The 20521-nt window shown below is 38.4% G+C and overlaps 1 protein-coding gene across 6 annotated transcripts in view; it reads right to left on the bottom strand.

The window, feature by feature from the left end:
* Window positions 1-20521, bottom strand: part of DAB1 (DAB adaptor protein 1) — a 297592-nt gene that overhangs the window by 31595 nt on the left and 245476 nt on the right. For all 6 annotated transcript variants that reach the window (XM_074221333.1, XM_074221337.1, XM_074221334.1 and 3 more), the window contains 4 exons: window positions 11026-11076; window positions 10882-10932; window positions 5387-5449; window positions 2045-2153 (listed from right to left, as the gene is read on the bottom strand). In XM_074221333.1, coding sequence (XP_074077434.1) covers window positions 2045-2153; window positions 5387-5449; window positions 10882-10932; window positions 11026-11076 — 274 coding nt within the window. The remainder of the gene's footprint in view (window positions 1-2044; window positions 2154-5386; window positions 5450-10881; window positions 10933-11025; window positions 11077-20521) is intronic.

Raw genomic sequence — 20521 nt, 5'->3', positions numbered from 1 at the left:
ATCTTCTTTCATATAGTCTCCACAGAACTGGAAGTGATTTTATATTTAAGGAAAAGAATACAACAACTGAGCGACTATTGATTTGGGTGGGTGGCTGAAGGTAAATGCTTCTTTTGAGAAGGAAAAGGTAGGTTACTAAATAACTAAAACTGTTTTTGGAGTATTGGTGAATTATAAAAGATCCATGTGTTTCCTAGGTTATCTACTCCAAGGAGGTCAGGTTCCTTATATACCAACATAGGCCCAGTAAAAAAAAGTCATCATAGCAAAGAACTGGAAACAAAATTAGATTCTCATTGATTGGGGAATGACTGAACAAACTTTGGGACATGAACCTGATGGGATAGTATGACATTTAATAAGTGAGAATATGAAAAAGTCAGAGAATAAGCAGAAAAGGAAACAATATACCTAGTGATGACAATGGGGTAAATTGAAAGAACTAAAAATAGAATCTGGATTTTGTGTAATTAAAATGACTAATCTTGGCCCCTTGAAGAGAGGACAAAATGCCCTCCTCTCCCTTCCTTGAAGAGATGGGGAATAAGGGTGTGCAAAATTGCTTACATTATCAAATGCTATTGAGTAGTTTTGTTGTTTTTCCCTCCCTCCCCTCCCTGTCCTCCTTCCTTGCTTGCTTGCTTCCTTCTTTCTTTATTCCTTTCTGATGGTTCTTTCTTTATAATATCCATTAGATAGATGAAGTTATGCTGAGGACCAGAAAGAGGACCTGATCAGCCCACACTTACCCAAGCAAGGCATTTATGGGATTCTGCTCTATATCCTCCTCATCCTATCAGCAAAGGGTGAATGAAAGTGAAAAATGAATGCTTTGGGACTTTCATTCTCAATTTCTAGAAGGGTGGAAAGCACTCACAGCTATAATCAAGGGTCATTTCCAGATTCAGGTTTTTCTTCAAAAGACTTTCCCTTTTGAATATTCTTTTCTTCATTGTAGGACAAAATATAAGGCTGCCAGTGTAACTGGCAATCAAGGAAGATGACTCAGAGTCCCTTGGAGAAGCATAAAAGAAACCAAAAGGAGTCTGGGAGTCACCAAATATGAGAAAAGAAAACAGAGAATAGGAGAGCTGAGAGGAACCTTAGACATAGAATGTGAGGACTGGGAGAGGCCTCAGAACAGAGAATGTCTTGACTGGGGGGGGGCACTTTAGAACAGAGAATTCAAAAGCTGAGAGGAATCTCAGAACATAGAATGTCAGAACTAAGAGCGTCCTTTGGGAGGATCTTCAGAACATGGAATATTAGAGATAGAAGTGACCATAAAACAAAATAAATAATTATAACAATTAGGACTTTTGATTGTGGAATTCGACATCAAAAGTTACAGTGGACCATAGAAGCCATCCACTCCAACTCTTTCATTTTACAAATGAGGAAACTAAGGCATGTCAGAGGTAGAGTTTGAACCCATGTTTTCTGACTCCATAGGTAATAAATAATCTTTCTACTATCTTGGGAACATTAAGATATAACATTAGAACAGAGCTGGAAGGGCCCTTAGAAATACTGTAGTGTAAATCATTTAATAGGTGAAAGAAATGAAAGTCAACCCCTTTCCCTTTCCTCCTGCCCTCTCCACCTTCTCAGTGACCTCCTAAATGAGTAAGAGGTAGGTCCTCTAGATCAATGATGTCAAATTTCAGTAGAAGCAGGGGCCACCAATTTGTACAACTGGAGGAGAATTGGCAGACCACTCCAGTATCCTTACCAGGATAAGCCCTGGACCCTAGGGTCCCCAGAGTCACATGGCTAAATGACTGAACAATAACGTCAAAACCACAAACCCTGTGGGTGGCATATTGACTGCATTCTAAAATGTAATCTTATCTATGTTTAAGCAATTGAAAATGTTTTGTTAACTATTCCATGATTATATTTTAATCTCATTCAGAATACCCTTGGGAATGTTGGGGGCCAATGTGGGTGGATGGTGTGTGTCATTTCTCTACTCCAGAGGATCTGACGTGGGTGAAGGTCCTTCTCAGGCTGACCCGATTTAATCTAGGGAGTTCTTCCTTACCTGAGGGTACAGCAGTAGTGCTGAAAGGTACAGAACCAAACATTTCGGCACTAGAGGGGAGTGTCTGAGATGAAGACGGGATAAAGGCATCACCTGGAGTTGCAGGAGTCTGAAAAAGAGAATAACATGAAGCATGATAAAGAGGATCATTGGAATGTCTGGGAGGAGAGACTCTAGTGAGACTCAAAAGTCAAAGCAGAATGAGCAGTCCATGCATCATCTAGGACTTGTCTTCAGCAAAGTGATTTTCTCAGAAATGATGTTTGTCCTTCACTCTCGAAAAAGGCCATGACATCAGGGTGGTGACGCCATGAAAAGCACATGAATTGGATTTAAGTGGTGGGGGTGCTCTGCACTTTCTCCTCCGGAGCCATCTGGACCCAGTGGCCAGGTATGAAATAGGATGACTGGAGATGTCCCTGAATATGAGGCAGTCAGGGTTAAGTGACTTGCCCAAGGTTATACAGGTAGGTATTATCAAGTGTCTAAGGCTGGATTGGAACTCCCATCCTCTTGCTTCCAATGCCAGTACTCTATCCATTGCACCATTCTAACAAGAAAGATGTAAGTGGCAGGGTAGGACAGTAGATAGATGGGACTGGAATCAAGAGGCACCGAGTTCAAATCCTACCTCAGATTTCTACTACTCAAATGACCCTGGAATAGTTACTTCTTTCTTGGGATGTAAAATGAGGACCTCGGCAGGATAATTCTATGCTCCCATGAGCTATAACTCTAAGGGAGATGGTGGAATCCAATCCCCTCATTTTATAGATAAGGAAACAGGTTGAATGACTACACAACAATAGGAAGGTAAATGGCAGATCCAGGAATCAAATCCAGTTCCTTTGTCTCTTAACATGATACTCTTTCCAGTGCAGCAGTGGGTCTATGGCTCTAAACTGCTCTTCTCTGTAGGACTTTAGAGCCCTGGAGATTACACTTAGATTTTTCTCTTCAGCCTTGGGTTCCTTAGTTCCATCCTTCTTCTACTCCCTTTGTATCTTCTCCACTATCCTTAGCATTTCAGAATCTTGGAGCCATAACTTGACCCCTTCCTAGAACCTCTGGAGAGATTTTTAAGATGCTCTGAGCCCCTGCCAAGTTTCCTCTCTTCAACTTCTTTCCCCATTCCTGTGTCTCGGTTTTCAAGGCCAGACTTGCCATGCTCCTTCCCTGGCAAAGATCCTTCATAGGACAGCTTCTCTCCAGTGGGAAGAAGATACAATCTCCAGAGAGAGGGTTCTTCCCAGTCTACCACACCAGCTCATTTTAGAAAGAACACTGACATATTGGAAATGAGGACCAGGATGGTGAGGGCCTTGAAGCTGTGCTGTATGATTACGTTAAGTTACTCATTTGAATTTTAGTGGGAACTGTCTTTTGCCTTTGTACCTTCACCTTCACATTTATTAACTAACATAAAAATCACAAAAAAATTAAGATATTTCCCATAGAAGAAATATTAATATGATGAGGACTGTGAGATTGAGATGGGGGTTCTTCATTGATTTTATTTTATTTTTTTGGTGGGGCAACGGGGTTAAATGATTTGTCTAAGATCACACAGCTAGTAAGTATCAAGTGTCAGGGAACAAATTTGAACTCAGGTCCTCATGACTCCAGGTTTGGTGCTCTATCCACTGAGCCACCCAGCTGTCTTCCTCATTGTTTTTAAATATCTGAAGGGATAACTCGAGAGCCTAGGAGCCATAGGTTGGAGGATCCATGATGTATCTTTTGGACTCATTATTAACGTCCTTACTCCTAGAGTTGCCTGAAAATTGGAAGGACGATCTACGGTAGTCATGACTCTCCCATCACTGGGATTATTGAGTCTCTGACTGGTTGAATAGCAGGGGTGATGTTAAAGGTATCCCTACCTCTGGAGGAGGTCAGATAACAGGAGTATATATCCTCTGAGGTTATAACTAAGCCCTAAGCCAAAAAAGCAAGATTCCAATCTGATGGTCTTATTTCCATTTCTACTATTAGGAGGTTGCTCACTGTCATCTGGTGTTTTGAGATGTACAGCTGGCCCCGGACTCCCCTCCTGGCATCAGTGACTGAAGAATCTGGTGCCATCTGTGCTCAGCAAAGAGGTCACTGCCCCTTCTTCCTGCACATCTGGCCAATGGCCCATGGCAATGGCACTGCAGGAGGTTGGCCCTGGAGACTGCCTAGCAACTTCAGCCACACCAGTGAGGGCTTAGTGGAAAACCTCTTGTATTTATCAGGGTATCCCTATACACCAGAAAACACTGAGATTGTGGGACTTCCCAGGTCATTCCATTCTGTGACTCCTTTCTAATGACAAATCATTTGTTTTCTTTGATTATGCTTATTGGATACAAAGGATTTGTCCCTTTTTTGGGGGAAGAGGGGGTCAGGGAGAAGGGAAGAAGAAAACAGGCTTATTAAGTAAAACAATAATTTTTTAGTGGAGGTGTAGAGGATAGGGGATGAAGTGTATTCCAGAACTGGGAGAGAAACCATTCTGGCTTAACTATGACTTACAATTTAATTACAATTTAGGCCAGGGGAAACTTAAGAAACTTAATTTTAGGGACCTGAGTTATCAGGCAAAAGTGAGACCAGTAGAGTCAGAGAGCATTGACAATACAGTGTTTGGCAGTCAGTAGGGATTTAAAAAAGACTTTTCTTTCTCTTGTGCAGCCCTTCCCTGTTCTTAATGAGGCATCATCTCTCTTGCCCCCTTAGGAGTACTTTATTGTCCACGAAAACAAGTTTCTTGTGGGTCCCCTACAGCATGGGGTAAACCCCATACAGAGAGACACACAGAGAATGCCACCCTTGTGGGCAAACTCCATGGAGGGTCTGCCTGGCTCCCGTGCTCTCCTTCCCAACAACACTCAGCTTTGTACAACCACAGACTGTTTATTAGTACCAGCCTGGATTCCTAGGTAAGTTTTGTTCTTATAGGGGAGTCTCCCGGAGAAAGAGGGGGAGGGAGAGAGACAGGGGGAGAGGGAGAGAGAGGGGGAAAAGAAGAGGGAGAGAAAGGGGGAGGGGAGGGAGGGAGGGAGGGGGAGAGAGAGAGAGAGAGAGAGAGAGAGAGAGAGAGAGAGAGAGAGAGAGAGAGAGAGAGAGAGAATGAGAATGAGAGAGAATGTGTCTCTGTGAGAGAGAGAGACTGATTCACATCTTCAGAATACAAGCAGCATCCCCATCCCATTGTCATCTTTTTTCTCTGGAAACAACAACCTTGTTTTCTTAGGCATGGTAACAGTTAAGTGAAGAGAAGAGGATGCTAGGAGAAGAAAATCAAAAAACAACAAAAAATAAATCCTGGAAAACCCTAAGTAAAGAATAGATACTTACTGGGGGAGAGGTTATATCTGGAGGGGTGGACATGTCCCCAAAAAGCTCTAATTGGGTGACAGCCTGAAAAGGAAAAAAAGTTTGATAATGTAAGTGCATTTTCTTCTGCCTCTTATAGGAACAGATGATGTTACATTTTTTTTTCTTGGAAAACAGTTCATAAAGCCCTTAGAAAGGATTATGATTCCTCACATAACTAACACTTAAAGAGTGTTTGCTTTAAAGTTTACAAAGCATTTCCCTGGAGAGATCCTTGCAAGATAGGTATTTATGAAAATATCATTCCTACTGAGCAGATGCAAAGTCTGAGACTTGGTATACTGAATCAGATGAATTTTCTTGCTCGGGGCCACCTAGCAACGAAATGTTAAGAGAGAGAGCTGGAAACCAGGATCAGTGTTGAGCTAAGACTGGAATTCAATGCTTCAGACTCAAAGTCCAGTGCTAATTCTTGTGCCTGTGGAAATTACCTCATAATAAAAATTGCCTCTTCTGGCCTACCCTTTAACAAGTATTACCTCTTGGTATCTAGCTTCTTTTCTAAATTAGACTGGTTATTATCTGCCTCATATATTTTCTATATGATATATACTATATATAATTTATATGATATCTGCATGTCTATAAATTGTAGACCTATTTATATGTATACATGTTACATTGATATGTTTTAGAGCATTGTTATATCATTTTATATTGATATAATACTTTTAGTTGCCCCCTCTCATTTATCCTCATAAAATAACTAAAAATACAACAGATAATATTAATTTGTGCTATTCTATGTCAGTACATGGTCTACAAGAATGTATTTCTATTTCAATTGGGAAAAATGAATCTCATTAGGGTCACACTCAGGAGTTTTGTGCACTGCCAAGCCATAGCTATATCCTGCAAACAACTCAGTTTGATAAATCAGAAAACAGAGGCACAGAAAGATTATTTGATTTGTTTAAGGTCACTCAGATAAGCAGCAGCAGAGACAGGATTTCAATCCAAATCCTTTGAATCTAGAACCATGGCTTCTTCCATTGTTTCTACTGAACTTGTTTTTTTAGGAGATCATTTTCCTTATTAGAAATACCTCATTACCCTCAGTAGGAGATGGTATGGGCAGGAAGAAGACTACTTGGTTTAGAAATTTAAAAAATCTGTTTATGGACATCCTTTACAATTTTTGGCCATTGATATCTCCTGAGAGGGAGATGATGGACTCAAGTTTGAGAATGTAACACATATTTGTGGACACGGCTAATATGGGGCATTCTTTTGCTTGACCACATGTACTTGGTACGAGGTTGGATTTTTCCTTCTTCCTTTCCCCTCTTTTCCCAGTGGGAGGGAGAGAATAAAGAAAAGCTTGTGGGTTTTTTGGGGGGGAGTTAATTTTTTTGAGTACTGACTCTGGGGATCTCTATCAAATTCTGCTTGTTACTTAGTATTTGTTTGACCTTAGTCTGGTTCTCCTTGGTACTCAGCTTAGGCTAAATGACCCTTGAGGTCTCTTCCAAAGCTGTGTCCTCTGCTCACATTTCTTTCTCAATATACAGACATCCTTTCAATACACAGAGCATCCCTTAAGTCTTAGTGCAGTTTTAAGTGGTATTTGGCCACTGTAATGTAATATGAGGAGGTAAATTAATGCAGATTAATTTGCCTAGATGGCGACCTTTGGAAATGTCTGCACTCTTGGTAAAATCTTTGAATGCTTACAAAGAAGAGAGGAAGAAGACATATAAATAGTGATCAAGACTTATTTCATTTCCTTTAAACAAAAGACTTTTTTTTTTTTGACTCCTGACAAATCTAGAAAAAGCAATTCTGCTTCTAAGAAAATGGTTGGAGTTAAAATTGTTTAAAATTTCAAATAACTTCCTTGTCTCCTCTGCTCTAAATCTGGCCAAGTGGCTATGAGATGGGGAAAGAGCTGGTCAAGAAAACAACGGGCTACTCTGCTTACTCTGGGTGGGACCCAAGCATCCTTTTTTTCCCCTTAAATATCGTCTTTTCCCCAAGTTCAAAGCTAACTCTACAGTAGGTCATTTGGGTAGTCCTTGGAAGGACTATGTTCTTTTATTGTTTGAAAAAGCTTAAAAATTCATAAAAGTAATAATTCTTTTTAATCATCTCCAGTGATGCTTCAGGGCTCAGTCCTGATTGGAACACTTTTTCTTTAAAACAGAAGGACATCTCTCTTTCCAGTGGAAGGAAAAAAATTTAAATGAAGCTAATAATTAAGTCATACAATTTACATTTGAAATGTGCTGAACTCACGGTACACTTTTTACTAACAGCATAAAGATAATTTATTGCTTAATTTTCTCCTTAAGCACAACTTTTAAAATAACTTTCATTCTTGAAATATGGATTTTCCAATATGTATATATATTTTTATATTTTTTTTCTTTTGCCAAAGTATTTTCATTTGAGCACTAAATGAAGAAAATAGGGAGAGGCATAAAACACATGTTGTTACTCCATTCCATTATGGTAGATATTTAACTAGCACCTTTAGTTAATTAAATTTCATAGAAAATGAAATTCCTCGGTAATAAAATTAAAAACAATTTTAATAGTTATATGTGATTGCAAATTTGGAGTGGTAGATACTTTGACCTGCTGGGCTTTTCATTACTAACCTAACAAACTATAATCTTTCCATTATATCCCCTCCCCTCCACTCTACCAGCTCCATTACTAACTCTTCCAAAGTGCATTTCTTAATGCTCTCCTCCCTCCTAGGAATGGACATAGCACTTTACTTCAATATCTCTTAGCACATGTTCCTAGTGAATGTATATTGTTTAGCCTTTCTCTTTTTATCTGCCAATTTCTGGTGGGCTTCCAACATTCTTGGGTCTCCCCATCCTGAAAGTAACCTTCATTTTACACTACCACTCTCTTGAATGACCTATTGAAAAATAGCTGTCCTCTGGGGGCGGCTAGGTGGCGCAGCGGATAAGAAAGCCGCTTAAAGCCCAGTTGCCTTGCAAAAAAAAACCTAAAAAGAAAAAAGAAAAAGAAAAATAGCTGCCTTCTTTTTCATGACAAAAATCATTAATAATAAAATCTTTTTGTTCAAATCATTTTAATTTTCCCTTCTTCCCAGTCACTTCTCAAACCTTCCAATGTGACTTCTGAATCCATTGCTCAGCTGAACCTACTCGTGAACACTTGAAAATTATTGGTGATCTCTTCATTCTCGGCCTTCATCCTTCTTCACCTATCAGTGTTTTATGAGATTATTAACCAATCTCTCACTCCTGAAAATTCTTTCTCTGGCTTTCTCTGTTTTCTTGTCTCTGACTCTCTGGTTTCTTCTCCTACCCGTCTGTCCCTTCACAATATCCTTCTCCTTTGCTGCCTTCTCTTTGGGGAATGTCCAAGGCTCCACATTGGATTTACTTTTGTGCCCTTTTCTTATCACCTCAACTCACACAAAGACTGCAATGGTAGATATCCTGAAGTATCGTATACATATGTGATGCTTAATGAGTGATTGGTGATTGGGTTATAGCTAGCATGATAGTTAGCTAAAAACACATCTTATCTATAGATTGCAAACTCTACCTAAGATTTTTTTAGGTTATTCTCACAGTACATGGCACACACTCAATAAATAGCTGTTGCATTTGAGTTTGATGATGTTTACATAATTAATGACTTGAATGTATCCTCTGAGATTATACTTAACTATTATCTTTGCGTTTTTCAAGGTATTCCTGTACATTGTAGAAAAATAGGACATGACATTTTAGTATTGGAAAATAAAATGTGAATATTATTATTTTATAATTCTATTATTCTTTACTCATATATCTTTAGGAACTATAAAGCTCAGATTCCCTTGCTTGACATTCAAGGCCCCCCATAACCTGAAACCCCCTACTATTCCAGTTTTTACCATCATTTAGAGATTCTACAGATTTAGTTAAGCTTTATCCTGCTTTGTAAAACTTGTGTCTTCCTTTCACACTAGTCACTCTACCTCAAATGCCCCCTCTTCCTCTCAATCCACTGTATTCTTGTACATTCAAAGGAATAGGGTCCTATGGAATAAAGGGAGCTCCTCTAGTTCAGTCCCCTCATTCCACAGATGAGGCACGTTAAGCAACTTAGCCAAGGTCCTACACTTTAAGTCCAAGTCAAATGCTATTTTCTTCATAAACTTTTTCTTGGTCAGTACTCAACTTCTCCTCAGACCTCAAATAGCACTTTGTTTTTCCCCTTTCTAACAGATTAATTATCTGTATTTGTGTTATCCTCTCACGCTATTAGAATTTCTATAAAAATAGGGATTATATCTTTATTAAATTTTATAATGCCTCTGGCTCTAGAACAATGTATATATGCAAATAGGTATTTCATTAATATTTTTCAGTGAGTGAATGAATGACTAAGTAAATGGATAGATGAAGAAAAATGATTCTAGGTAAGGTAAAAATGTTCTGAAATTAATGATGTCCAATAGTAAAATGGCGAGGTTCTCTTTTACATGAATTATTAAGTGTCTGACTTCACATCTGAAGTCAGGTCCTCCTGACTCCAGGGCGGTGCTCTATCCACTGCCCCACCTAGCCACCCCTACAAGAATTCTTTATACAGAGATTGGATGACCAATTGTCAGGAATATGGTGGATTGGTCAGACTGGATGACCTTTGAAGCATTCTTCCTAGGACTGAAATAATGAGATCAGTAAATGAACTGGAAAAGTAAATTGCAAATTATGTCAGTGTCTTTACCAAGAAACCCCCAAATTGTGGCATGAAGAGTTACCCAAATTTGAAACAACTCAACAATAGTATTACTATCAACATCATCGGTAGCAGCAACTGTAGCAACATCAACAACTTTGCAAGCTTATTTTAGTCGTGAAACCAAACCCTGTCGTGTCCTAAAACCATAAGCTATGGGGTATTTCTAAGAGACCAGTCACTGATCAACTCTTGATCCTAACCTGCTTTACCCTAAGCTTAGTCATAAACTGAGAATGGGCAAGAACCTTAGATGTCATCTGGTTTGACCAAGAGGAACATAAAACTCAGGGAGAGGAAGGGATATGCTTCAGATTTTGTAGCTAGAAAGGCAAAGGCAGGGCTCAAATACTAATTTATTAAAAGCCAACTTGTGGTTCTTTTCACTACCCCTTTGGTTTTGCCAAAATAGACCTTCCTTTGCCCCTTCAGATAGTAATGATTGACCTGTTTCAAAAACTCTATATGAGCATTTTACATCCACTCCAGTTCATTCCCATTGGCTTTGCTGAAAGGGCTGCTTCCCTTCTTCCTCCCCAGCTCTATCAGTGCTATTTTTCTTCTCATATTAGTCTACATTACATTTGGAAATGGTTTTGTTGGAGCATTCTTGGACTTGACATCTCATGACCCTGCTGAAACTCATCTTTCCTGCCACAAACCCAGGTATTCCAATACTTCGCGGTTCTCCATGAACTACCAAAAAACTAGCCGTAAAAGCAAGGATCTCGTAGCCTTACCTGATTATTGACCCTGAAACACGCGCCAGAGTCCACCAGTGAGTTTCGGTTCTGAAACCACAAGGGATGATGTATGAAAATGAAATGAATGACATGAAGACAATTAAAATAAATGAATTTCTAAGAGGGACCTGCCCATCTTACCGGGATGGCTGCTGCAAAGCGCTCTTCAAAGTCATCAAAGGAATAACCATTCTGCAAGTGGAATGGACATGAATGATGAATGGACATGCAATGAGACACATCATGATATGAATTTATGAGGAAGATGAAAATGTTTCCTGGCTCCCTACTCATGCTAGATACTACTGGCCAAAGTTTACCTAGAACATGAAGTTACTTGATTTGCCAAATCACAATAGACAATAATAAAATGAATATTTTGTTACAAGCTTTAAAGTTGGTTTTCCTCACACCTATTTTAGCCCCATTTTAAAGACTAAGACAATAAGGTTTGAAGAGGTTCAGTGACTTGTTCAAAGTCACCTAGTAGTGAGTGTCACAATTAAAATGACCTTCAATTAAGTCTGCTTATGTATAGTTTAAAGTCTCTGGCTTAGAAATCATTTTGAACATGCATGGTTAGGACAATGAAGTAAGTCATAGATACATATAAAAATGTTATATATGCTTGGGTTAAAGTACAAATTCCTGAATCAGTTATCATTAGCTAGCTAATCTTAATACAAATGAAGGATACCTTTAAAGAATAAATATGAATTTCAAATTTCTTCATCTCTAAATTAGCTTGGTTAAAATGCAGAATTTCAAGTGCATTGGTGACCCCACTATCAAGAAAATTTACTGAGTATTTATCTACTTGTCCAAACCACTTGGTGAAGGAATCCCTGAGAGTTAATTGAATTTAATCAAATACCTGATGAATAACTGGGCCCTATGATTGTATACATTTTTGAAGAGTCAGGTTAAGTTCCGTCTTTATAAAAATAAGCACCTGGTCGTAGGCAGAAGGCATCCTTTTTTATTCTTTACAGGGTCAAATCTTCACTTGACCTTTTTTTGGTGATTATTTGGTGATTATGAGGAACAGCTAGTTAATCTTGACATTAGACATAAGTCTGGGCAGAAAGAACAGATGCTTTCAAAACAGAGAGGATGATTTTCCTGATGGCCCTGCCCAATCAGGACCAGTATACAAAGATGCCTTATTTACTATCCTCTAAAAATTGATGAGGGTTTTTTTAAAGTTCAGTCTATCCCACAGTAATGGGGGATGGCAAATTTGTGCTCATCATGATTGTAACAAATATTTAATCATCATCAGCTAGAGGAAACTGGAAATTCCTGCTTTCAATTACTGAAGGCAACCTGTGCCTCTTCATATTTCTACCAACTCAGAATAAGCTGAACAGGTTCTTTGATTACAATTTGGTTGGGTCCCTTCTCTAGGGTCCTGTCACCCTCTTCAATTCTTGAATTCTCTTTCAATAAACTTTAAGGATAGACTTTCTTTGTTTTCTTTATCTTTATAGATCTAGCACAAAACTTTGAACATCATTTGTAGGATGGTTGTTGGTCACCAGGATGGGGAAGAGGCAGAAAATCATGTCTTTCAATAAACTGGATGTTTTACTTAAAGAGAGGAACATGGGGATCACAAAGCGATTATTTTTCCAGTATTTGCAAACTGTTATGAAGACAAGGGGTTCAAACATCTCCAAGATCCCAAGAGGTTGAATTAGGAGCAAGGAGTGGATGATCCGAGAGTTTTACAGTTAGGTGGTTTGTCTTGTGAGAGCGTGAGGTTGGGCTTTAGAGTCTAGAGAGTGCTATGCTTGAAGTCAGAAATTACTGGATTTGAATTCTGATTCAGATACCTACTTGTCTATGTGGCCATGGCCAAATGACTTACCCTTAGATTTCTCAACTGTTAAATGGGAATAATGAAAACACTTCTCTCACAGGGTTGTGAGATACAAATGAAATAATGTCTATTACGTGGTTTGTGAATCTAAAAATGCCATGTAAATGACTGCAATCATTCTCACTATCAGCATTATTGTTGGAGGAATCACAATGGTATTTGATGAAGCTACACAAAAAAGAGAGAGCCAGGAAGATCTGGATTCCAATGTTGCTTCAGATCTTGGCTACCCATCAGTAATTAACAACAAATAGTTATTGAGCACTTACTGTATTGCTAGGACTCCCCTCAGATGATCACATTTTAATGAGGAGAAAATATGCAACCGATGACGTTTACTACAAAATTTCTACAGAGCAAGTGGGAGATTCAATTAGAAAGGAAGGAACTAACAATTGGCAAAGGAAGAATGGGAAGAATGAAAAGTTTCTTCTTCTCTTATACAAAGAGAGTTTTAAACTGAGTCTTAAAGAAAGCCAGAAAAGTCTGGAGAGAACAGAATTCAATTTATAAGATTACAAGTCATTCCTCAATTGATAAATGGTCAAAGGATCTGAACAGGCAGATTTCAGATGAAGATATTAAAACTATTTCTATTCATATGAAAAAATGCTCCAAATCTCTATTGATAGGAGAAATACAAATTAAAACAACTCTGATTTCCAGCCACCTTATGCCCACAGACTGGCTAAGATGACAAAAAAAGAAGCTGATCAATATTGGGGAGGATGTGAGAAAATTGAGACATTAATGCACTGTTGGTGGAGTTGTGAACTGATCTAGATATGCTGGAGAGCAATTTGGAACTATGCTCAATAAAACTATGCTTGCCCTTTGAACTAACAATAATACTACAAATTCTGTATACCAACAAGATCATAAAAATGGGAAAAGTCTCATATATTCAAAAATATTTATGGCAACTCTTTTTTGTTGAGGTGAAGAATTGGAAATTGAAGGGATGCCCATCAATTGAGTAATGGCAGAACAAGTTATGGTATATTAATTTTATTTTTTCTAAAAGAAATGAGTGGTGAGACTTTAGAGAAGCATGGAAAGACTTGAATGTATTGATGCTGAGTGAAGTAAGCAGAACCAAGAGAACATTGTGCATATTTTCTATAACACTGTGAGATAATCAATTATGGTGGATGAAACTCATCTCAACTGTTCAATGATCAAAGACAATCCTGAGAGGTCCATTAAGTAAAATGCCATCCAAATCCAGAGAACAAACTGGATTTTGAATGCAAAGCAAAGCATATTATCTTCAGTTTAAAAAACAAAACCCCAAATTTTTTATTATATTTTTCCTTTCTTTCTTATGATTCCTTCACCTTATTTTTAATTCTTCATTCACAACATGACTAATATGGATTTATGTTAAAGACCATTGTACATATAAAACTTTTACCAGTTTGTTCACCAGCAAGGGGAAGAGGGAGGGAAGAGGGTAGTAGAAATATGCAGAAGTCATAAACTTGTAAATGGATGAATGGTAAAAAATACATTTGCATGTAATTGGAAAAATTAAATAAAATTTCATTAAAGGAAAAAAAGAAAGCCAAAAGAATCTGGAGGCAGAGATGAGGATGTAGGCACAGGAAATGCCATTCATTCAGGGACAGACCTGGGAGAAGACCAGAGTACTTACATCTTAGAGTAGATAGAGGGATATAAGATTGGGAAAGTGGAAAAGGGTCAGGTTGTAAAAAAGTATTTTATATTTATTTTAGTGATAATAGGGAATTCATGGTATAATGAAGTAGTGAGTATCTTAGCTTTCCTCTGTCTTGGCTTCCTGATCTATAAAATGAGGGAGTTAGATTCAGTAGTAAGATTTCTCCCCCACCCCTTGCCTTTATTTTGGTCATCTTAAAATGACAGAATATCTGGGTCAGATGTACAAAAGGGATTCATGCATTTTGCATGGAGTGAACAAAAGATGGTCTTTGAGCTCCTAGAAGTCTTTCATTCTAGGAATCAGCCACATTAACTTTCTTTGCTTAAGAGGATATCAGAAAGTACTATATATTAGGTTGTCCGTTTATTTGGGGGGGGGTGTTCCTCTGTATCATCTACTTGTCAGTCTACTTATAGTTTCTCATTAGGTCTAAACATCACCCAGAGCCTTAGGAATGATTGACACATAGTAGGCAATTAATAAATATTTGTTGAACCTACTACCCTCAAATTGAATACAGTTCCATGAATAATTTTCCTTCTGCTTAGATTTGATCTCAAATATCTTCAGAGACCATTTATTGGCCACAGAAGAAAGGTCAGACTTATTTGCTTGTCCTTCCATGCCCACACACCCTGGCCCTTTTTCTGTCATCTCCTTGGCTGCAGAGTCTTCTCAAGGCTTCTCTACCCAAATCACTGTTCCCATTCCCTGGTTTTGTCTGGTAGCTTTCTGAAGAATGTGTGTCCCAGTTTTTTGTATTCATTATCTTTTCAGGCTACTAGAATTTGAACTCCATTAAAGCAGGGACTTGTTTGATCTAAGTTTTTTATGGTTCCCAGAACCTACCATAGTGATCAGCACATAGTAGGTGCTTAGTAACGCTTGCTTGGATGCTGAATGAATGAAAGAAAAGAGAAATTGTAATCCAGATTGTGACTTAAAAGTTAAGTCCATGCCTTTATAACATTTATAAATTTATTCTTTCCTATGGATTTATGAGTTAGCCTCCCCAGATGGGCTCTAGATCACAGCTTTTAATAAAAAAAAAACATTTCAGTGTCCAAAATCTCATTATGTGTGTCCAATATAAAAAAGAAAGTAGCTACACAACATGATTGATGATTTAAATAAATTTGACAAATGCCCCATGCTTCTCATAAAACAATGTCAACAACAACAAATCATATTCCTGCTGGTGAAAATATGGGAGATCACCTTGCAGAAGCATGAGTCCGTCACCTCCCAAGAAGATACCAGTGTGTTCAATTCAGTTCAATTCAACAAGTGATCATAAATGATATTAATATAGCACATTAAATTCTGCAAAGAACCGTACAGACATTACCTCATGTGGACCTTGCAACAACTTGATGAAGGAGATTTCCCAGTTATATTCATTTTATATTCCTTTTATATTTTATATGTATTTTTAGGGGTTTTTTGGCAAGGTTTTCGGATTAAGTTACTTGCCCAAGGCCACACAGCTAGGTAATTATTAAGTATCTGAGGTCAAGTTTGAACTCAGGTCCTCCTGACTCCAGGGTCGGTGCTCTATCCACTGCGCCACCTATTCATTTTATAAATGAGGGAAAGTGACATGCCCAGAGACACATTGCTTCAAGGTAGGATTTGAATCCAGATCTGTCCAATGTGATTCTATCAACACTCTATTTTTTCCCCCTGTATTGTCTCGAACAGAATAAAGAAGTCATATCCTAATGAAGCATTATTCCCTTGGAGGCATCAGATGTCTGTAGAGTCTCCTTTAGTAAAATGTTAGCAGTCACTTTCCTGGGTCTTGTCAGAAAAGGGATGGGAAGGAATGTGTTTAGCAAGCTAGAGAGTGATGACAGACAGATGGGCCAAATGGAAGAAAGACATAAATAACTGATTTCCATCTAAATAATATCTCAAAAAACAAAAGGCAAAAATCCTCAAAGCTTTCTAGTTGCCTGACTTTCTTCCAAGATGTCAGACGTCCATAAATATTCTCATTCATTGTAGCATCTTATTCTTGAATTGGCAGTTCAAAGTCTAAAGTTTTCCCTTTATTCTCTGACCTCTCCTGATCTAAGGAACTTCCTTATTTGACCCCACATGGATATTACAAGCTTTTTTTCCCCCCCCATCATCTTCACATTCCTATGCCCATTCTGATTTTTATCCCTTCTTGTTTAGACAAGTGCAAGGGTCTCCTAATCATATTCTCGGGTCCTAGAGGGTTCTAGAGAGGACCCTCTCTCTGAGTATTTAGTTTCTCTCCTCTCCAGCTATTCTCCACATAACTGAAAGCATAAGTATTCTATAGCTTTGGTGAGATGACAACAGTTCCCTACTCAAGAATATTTTGGAACCCCCTACTGCCATTAGGAAAAGGGTTTTGAATCTTGTGATATGTCAAGAACCCCCCTGGTAGTCTAGGAAAGTCTATGGACCCCTTCTCAGAATTGTTTTTAAATGGATAAAATGAAATGCATAAAGTTTAGAACACTTATATTGAAATAAAGCAATCAAGATTTTTTAAGGCTTTTATGCAATAATGAATGTAAAGTGATTTTTAAAACAAAGCGCCTTAAAAATGCAATTATTTTCCTTACATTTACCATTATCATCCTTTGAACCATATGTGAGTAGGGAAGACCTGAGTTCAAATTCTGATTCAGATTTGGACAAGTCACTCAACCTCCCTTGGCTTCAGTTTCTTTAACTGTAAAATGGGAATACCAACAATAATAATTAATAATAATAATAATAGAATGTACTTCATGCAGTTGCATTGAGGATCACGTGAGATTAGGCTCGCACTAAGTCTTTGGGGAGGACTCATCTTTTGTAAAGCGTTCGGAAAAGCTTCAAGCATATAAATTCTATGCATTATAATTGCTCTTGTTGCTAAGTAGAAAAACTGAAATGCTAGGCTTAGGATCAAGAAGATATCCATCCCAAGCCTACCTTGGACATTTGTTAGCTGTGTACTCCTCAGCAAGTCAATTAATTGGATTTAGCATCATTTTCCATATGTATTAAAAAGGGGGTTGCATTCGTTGTCCTCTAATAGCCCTTCTAACTCAGTCTTTAATTCCTACCACAATGACCAATCACCACAACTTCTTTGTTTCAGTCATTGTGGACATAGAGACAAAGATGAAATAGTCCCTACTCTCAAGGATTTTATATTTCATTGGAGAATAGTGAAAAGAGTGATGAATTTGGGGGCCCAGTGGACCTGAGCATGCAGGATCATAAATTTACATACGAAAGGCCAAATAGTTTAACCTCCTCATTGAGCAGGTGAAGAAACTAAGTTGTCCTGCCCAAAGTCACATAGCATCAAAAGTAAGAAACCCAAGTCTTCTGTTTCCAAAGTCTCCTAGCTCTTCTATTCCCTCCCTCTATGACCTAATATAAATCACTTGCCCTCAGTTTCTTTATTTGTTAAACAAGATGAGTTGGGTCGATACCTTCTAAAACCCTTTCCAACTTTAAGTTGATAAAAATATGAGGCTCTGAATCCCTTAGCAATGAAATATTTCATTCTGTATTCCTTAAATTTTTTTCATTATGGTGGAAGGGGGACAAAATCCAAGGTGACACTTAGAGGCAATCTTTCCTTGGAGAACAACAAAGACCATGGCTGTGGAAGCTGTTTGAATTCGGCTGAAGGGGGAACATGAGCAGAGACGGCGTAATATAGTCAATAGAGAGCTGGTCTTGGAACCTGGATGATCTGGATTAAAGTACTGACCTCAACATGTTCCAAATCTGTGACCATGACTACCACCAAGCTGTTTAACCTCTGTCTTAACTCTATAAGGTGTCAGCACCTAGTACAGTACTTCATTTTGTTGTTCAGTCTTCTCACTTGTGTTCAACTCCTCATGGCCCCATCTGAGATTTTCTTTGTGAAGATATTGGAGTGCTTTGCCATCCTTTTTCAGATCATTTTACAGATAAGGAAAGAGGCAGACAGGATTCAATTACTTGTTCTGGTCACACAACTAGTAAATGCCTGAAGCCAGATTTGAACTCATGAAGATAAGCTTTCCTGACTTTAGGCCTGGCACTCTGCGCTCTGTGCCACCTAACTGCACTCTATATCATTGTCCCCAATATCATATTACATAGCACTTTATGTTTTGCAAAGCATTTTAGGTAAGTTACCTCATTTGGACTTCACAATAACCTTGGGAAATTTTATGATAATACCTATTTTACAGAAAGAAGAAACTGAAGTTGAGAGTGGTAGGTGACCTACCAAGTAAGAGAGATGGTGTTTGTGGTTAGACTCAACTTCCATCTATTGTAATAAATGTTTGTTGATTGACTCATTCATGCTTAATAAATGCTTGTCAATGGACTCACTAACTCATCAGAGAACATTCAAATACTTTCCAAAATATTTTTAAAAAATCTGGTACTGGCCTTATCTATGAAAAGTTTGGGGAGCTCAAAGCCATGGAGTGGTATTGGGTGCTACCCACAGGATGAGAATATTTGCACACCACTCCCTTGGAAGAGCCTGTGCAAATGGGGGTGGGGCGGGTCCCTCTCTCCCATCTTGCTGCAATACTTCTCTGGGAAAGGATTCTATGGCGGCCCAGATGGCCTTCAAGCACCAATAAGAAATATTGGATGAAGGTAAAACTGAGCCTGGATAGCAGGCAGACGCTGAAATTGCAGCAAATTGGAGGAAATTATACATGGAGAGATGTGACATCAAAGGGAAAACCATGTGACAAAGGATCTGCCGGCTGCTTTAACAGCCGTTCTAGGCCATATTTTTTTTTGGGGGGGGGGGCTGTGATTTTTTTCCCTCTCTTTTCCCTCTCTTTTCCCTGTTGGAATTTGTTTGTTCAGCTGCCATACATCGGAGTCCAATGGACCCTTTGGGAGGTGGAATCCACAGACTTGTGTCCTGGTCTTAGTGTGTTTTCACTAGCTTATTGTGTAACCTTAGGCAACTCACTTCAAATGTCTAAAGCTTGGCTGCCTCATCTGTACTATGGAGATAATAACTCCCATTCTACTTTCCTCTCATGGTTGCTGTGACGACCCAATGAGAGAACAGATGGGTGAATGCTTTGGAAGAGTTAAAAACCCTGTACAAAATTAGGAGATTATTATCATCTCCTAACATGGTATACTACCCAAACCAGTTTTTTGTATAGAACTATGAATGACTTGTAAAAACCCACTGCTCTGCTTCCTGTTAGGATTCATGCTTCAGGCATGATTTGGATGACCTCAGGAGACCTGTCAAATAGTGCTAAGGATCTGTGGAAGTAGCAAATAGCACAAACCATAAATAGCATAACATTTTCTTTTCTTTCTCTTTCTTTCTTTCTTTCTTTCTTTCTTTCTTTCTTTCTTTCTTTCTTTCTTTCGTTGGAATTAAGTGACTTGCCCAAGGTCACACAGCTAGGCGATTATTAAGTGTCTGAGGCTGAATTTGAACTCAAGTCCTCTGAACTCCAGGGCTTGTACTCTACCCACTGCACCACCTAGCTGCCCCAGCATAACATTTTCAACTCTGAAATGGCATCTGAATGGCTGACTCCACAAATTCTCAAATATACCTCAGTAGATCAATCTGTAAAATGAATCATTCATTTGGAAGTTCCATCTAATATCTCAGTCACCACCTATCCTCACCTGCCCATTCCATATAACTACTTTCCAAAGGTCAGCAGAAGTGGGCCACTCAACATATTAGAGGTCTTTCTTGGTTTTCCTTGACATAATACTAGGAGAGTATTAAATTATATTAATTTAATTATTCAAAAATGTTCTGCCTCTGTTTCAGAAAAATTCCATAATTGATAGTATGCCATATTTATTCAGAGGAAGTTATAAAGGCATTGATCATCAGGTCCTACAGTTAGAGCTAGAAGGGACCTCAGAAGCCATTTAGTCTAATCATTTCTTTTTACACATAAGGAAACTGAGTCAGAGAGATCAGGTGACCTCAATCAGAAGATCATTAATTTAGAACTAGAATTAACCTTAGAAGTCATTAGGTTTGATACTTCATTTTAGAAAGAAAGGAAGCTACGAGAATTCTGGTGACT

Source organism: Macrotis lagotis, chromosome 2 (genome assembly GCF_037893015.1).
Source record: "Macrotis lagotis isolate mMagLag1 chromosome 2, bilby.v1.9.chrom.fasta, whole genome shotgun sequence".
In the NCBI taxonomy this organism is placed as follows: Eukaryota; Metazoa; Chordata; class Mammalia; order Peramelemorphia; family Peramelidae; genus Macrotis; species Macrotis lagotis.
Note: the sequence above shows the minus strand (reverse complement) of the source record. Positions and strands in the feature narration are given on the sequence as shown.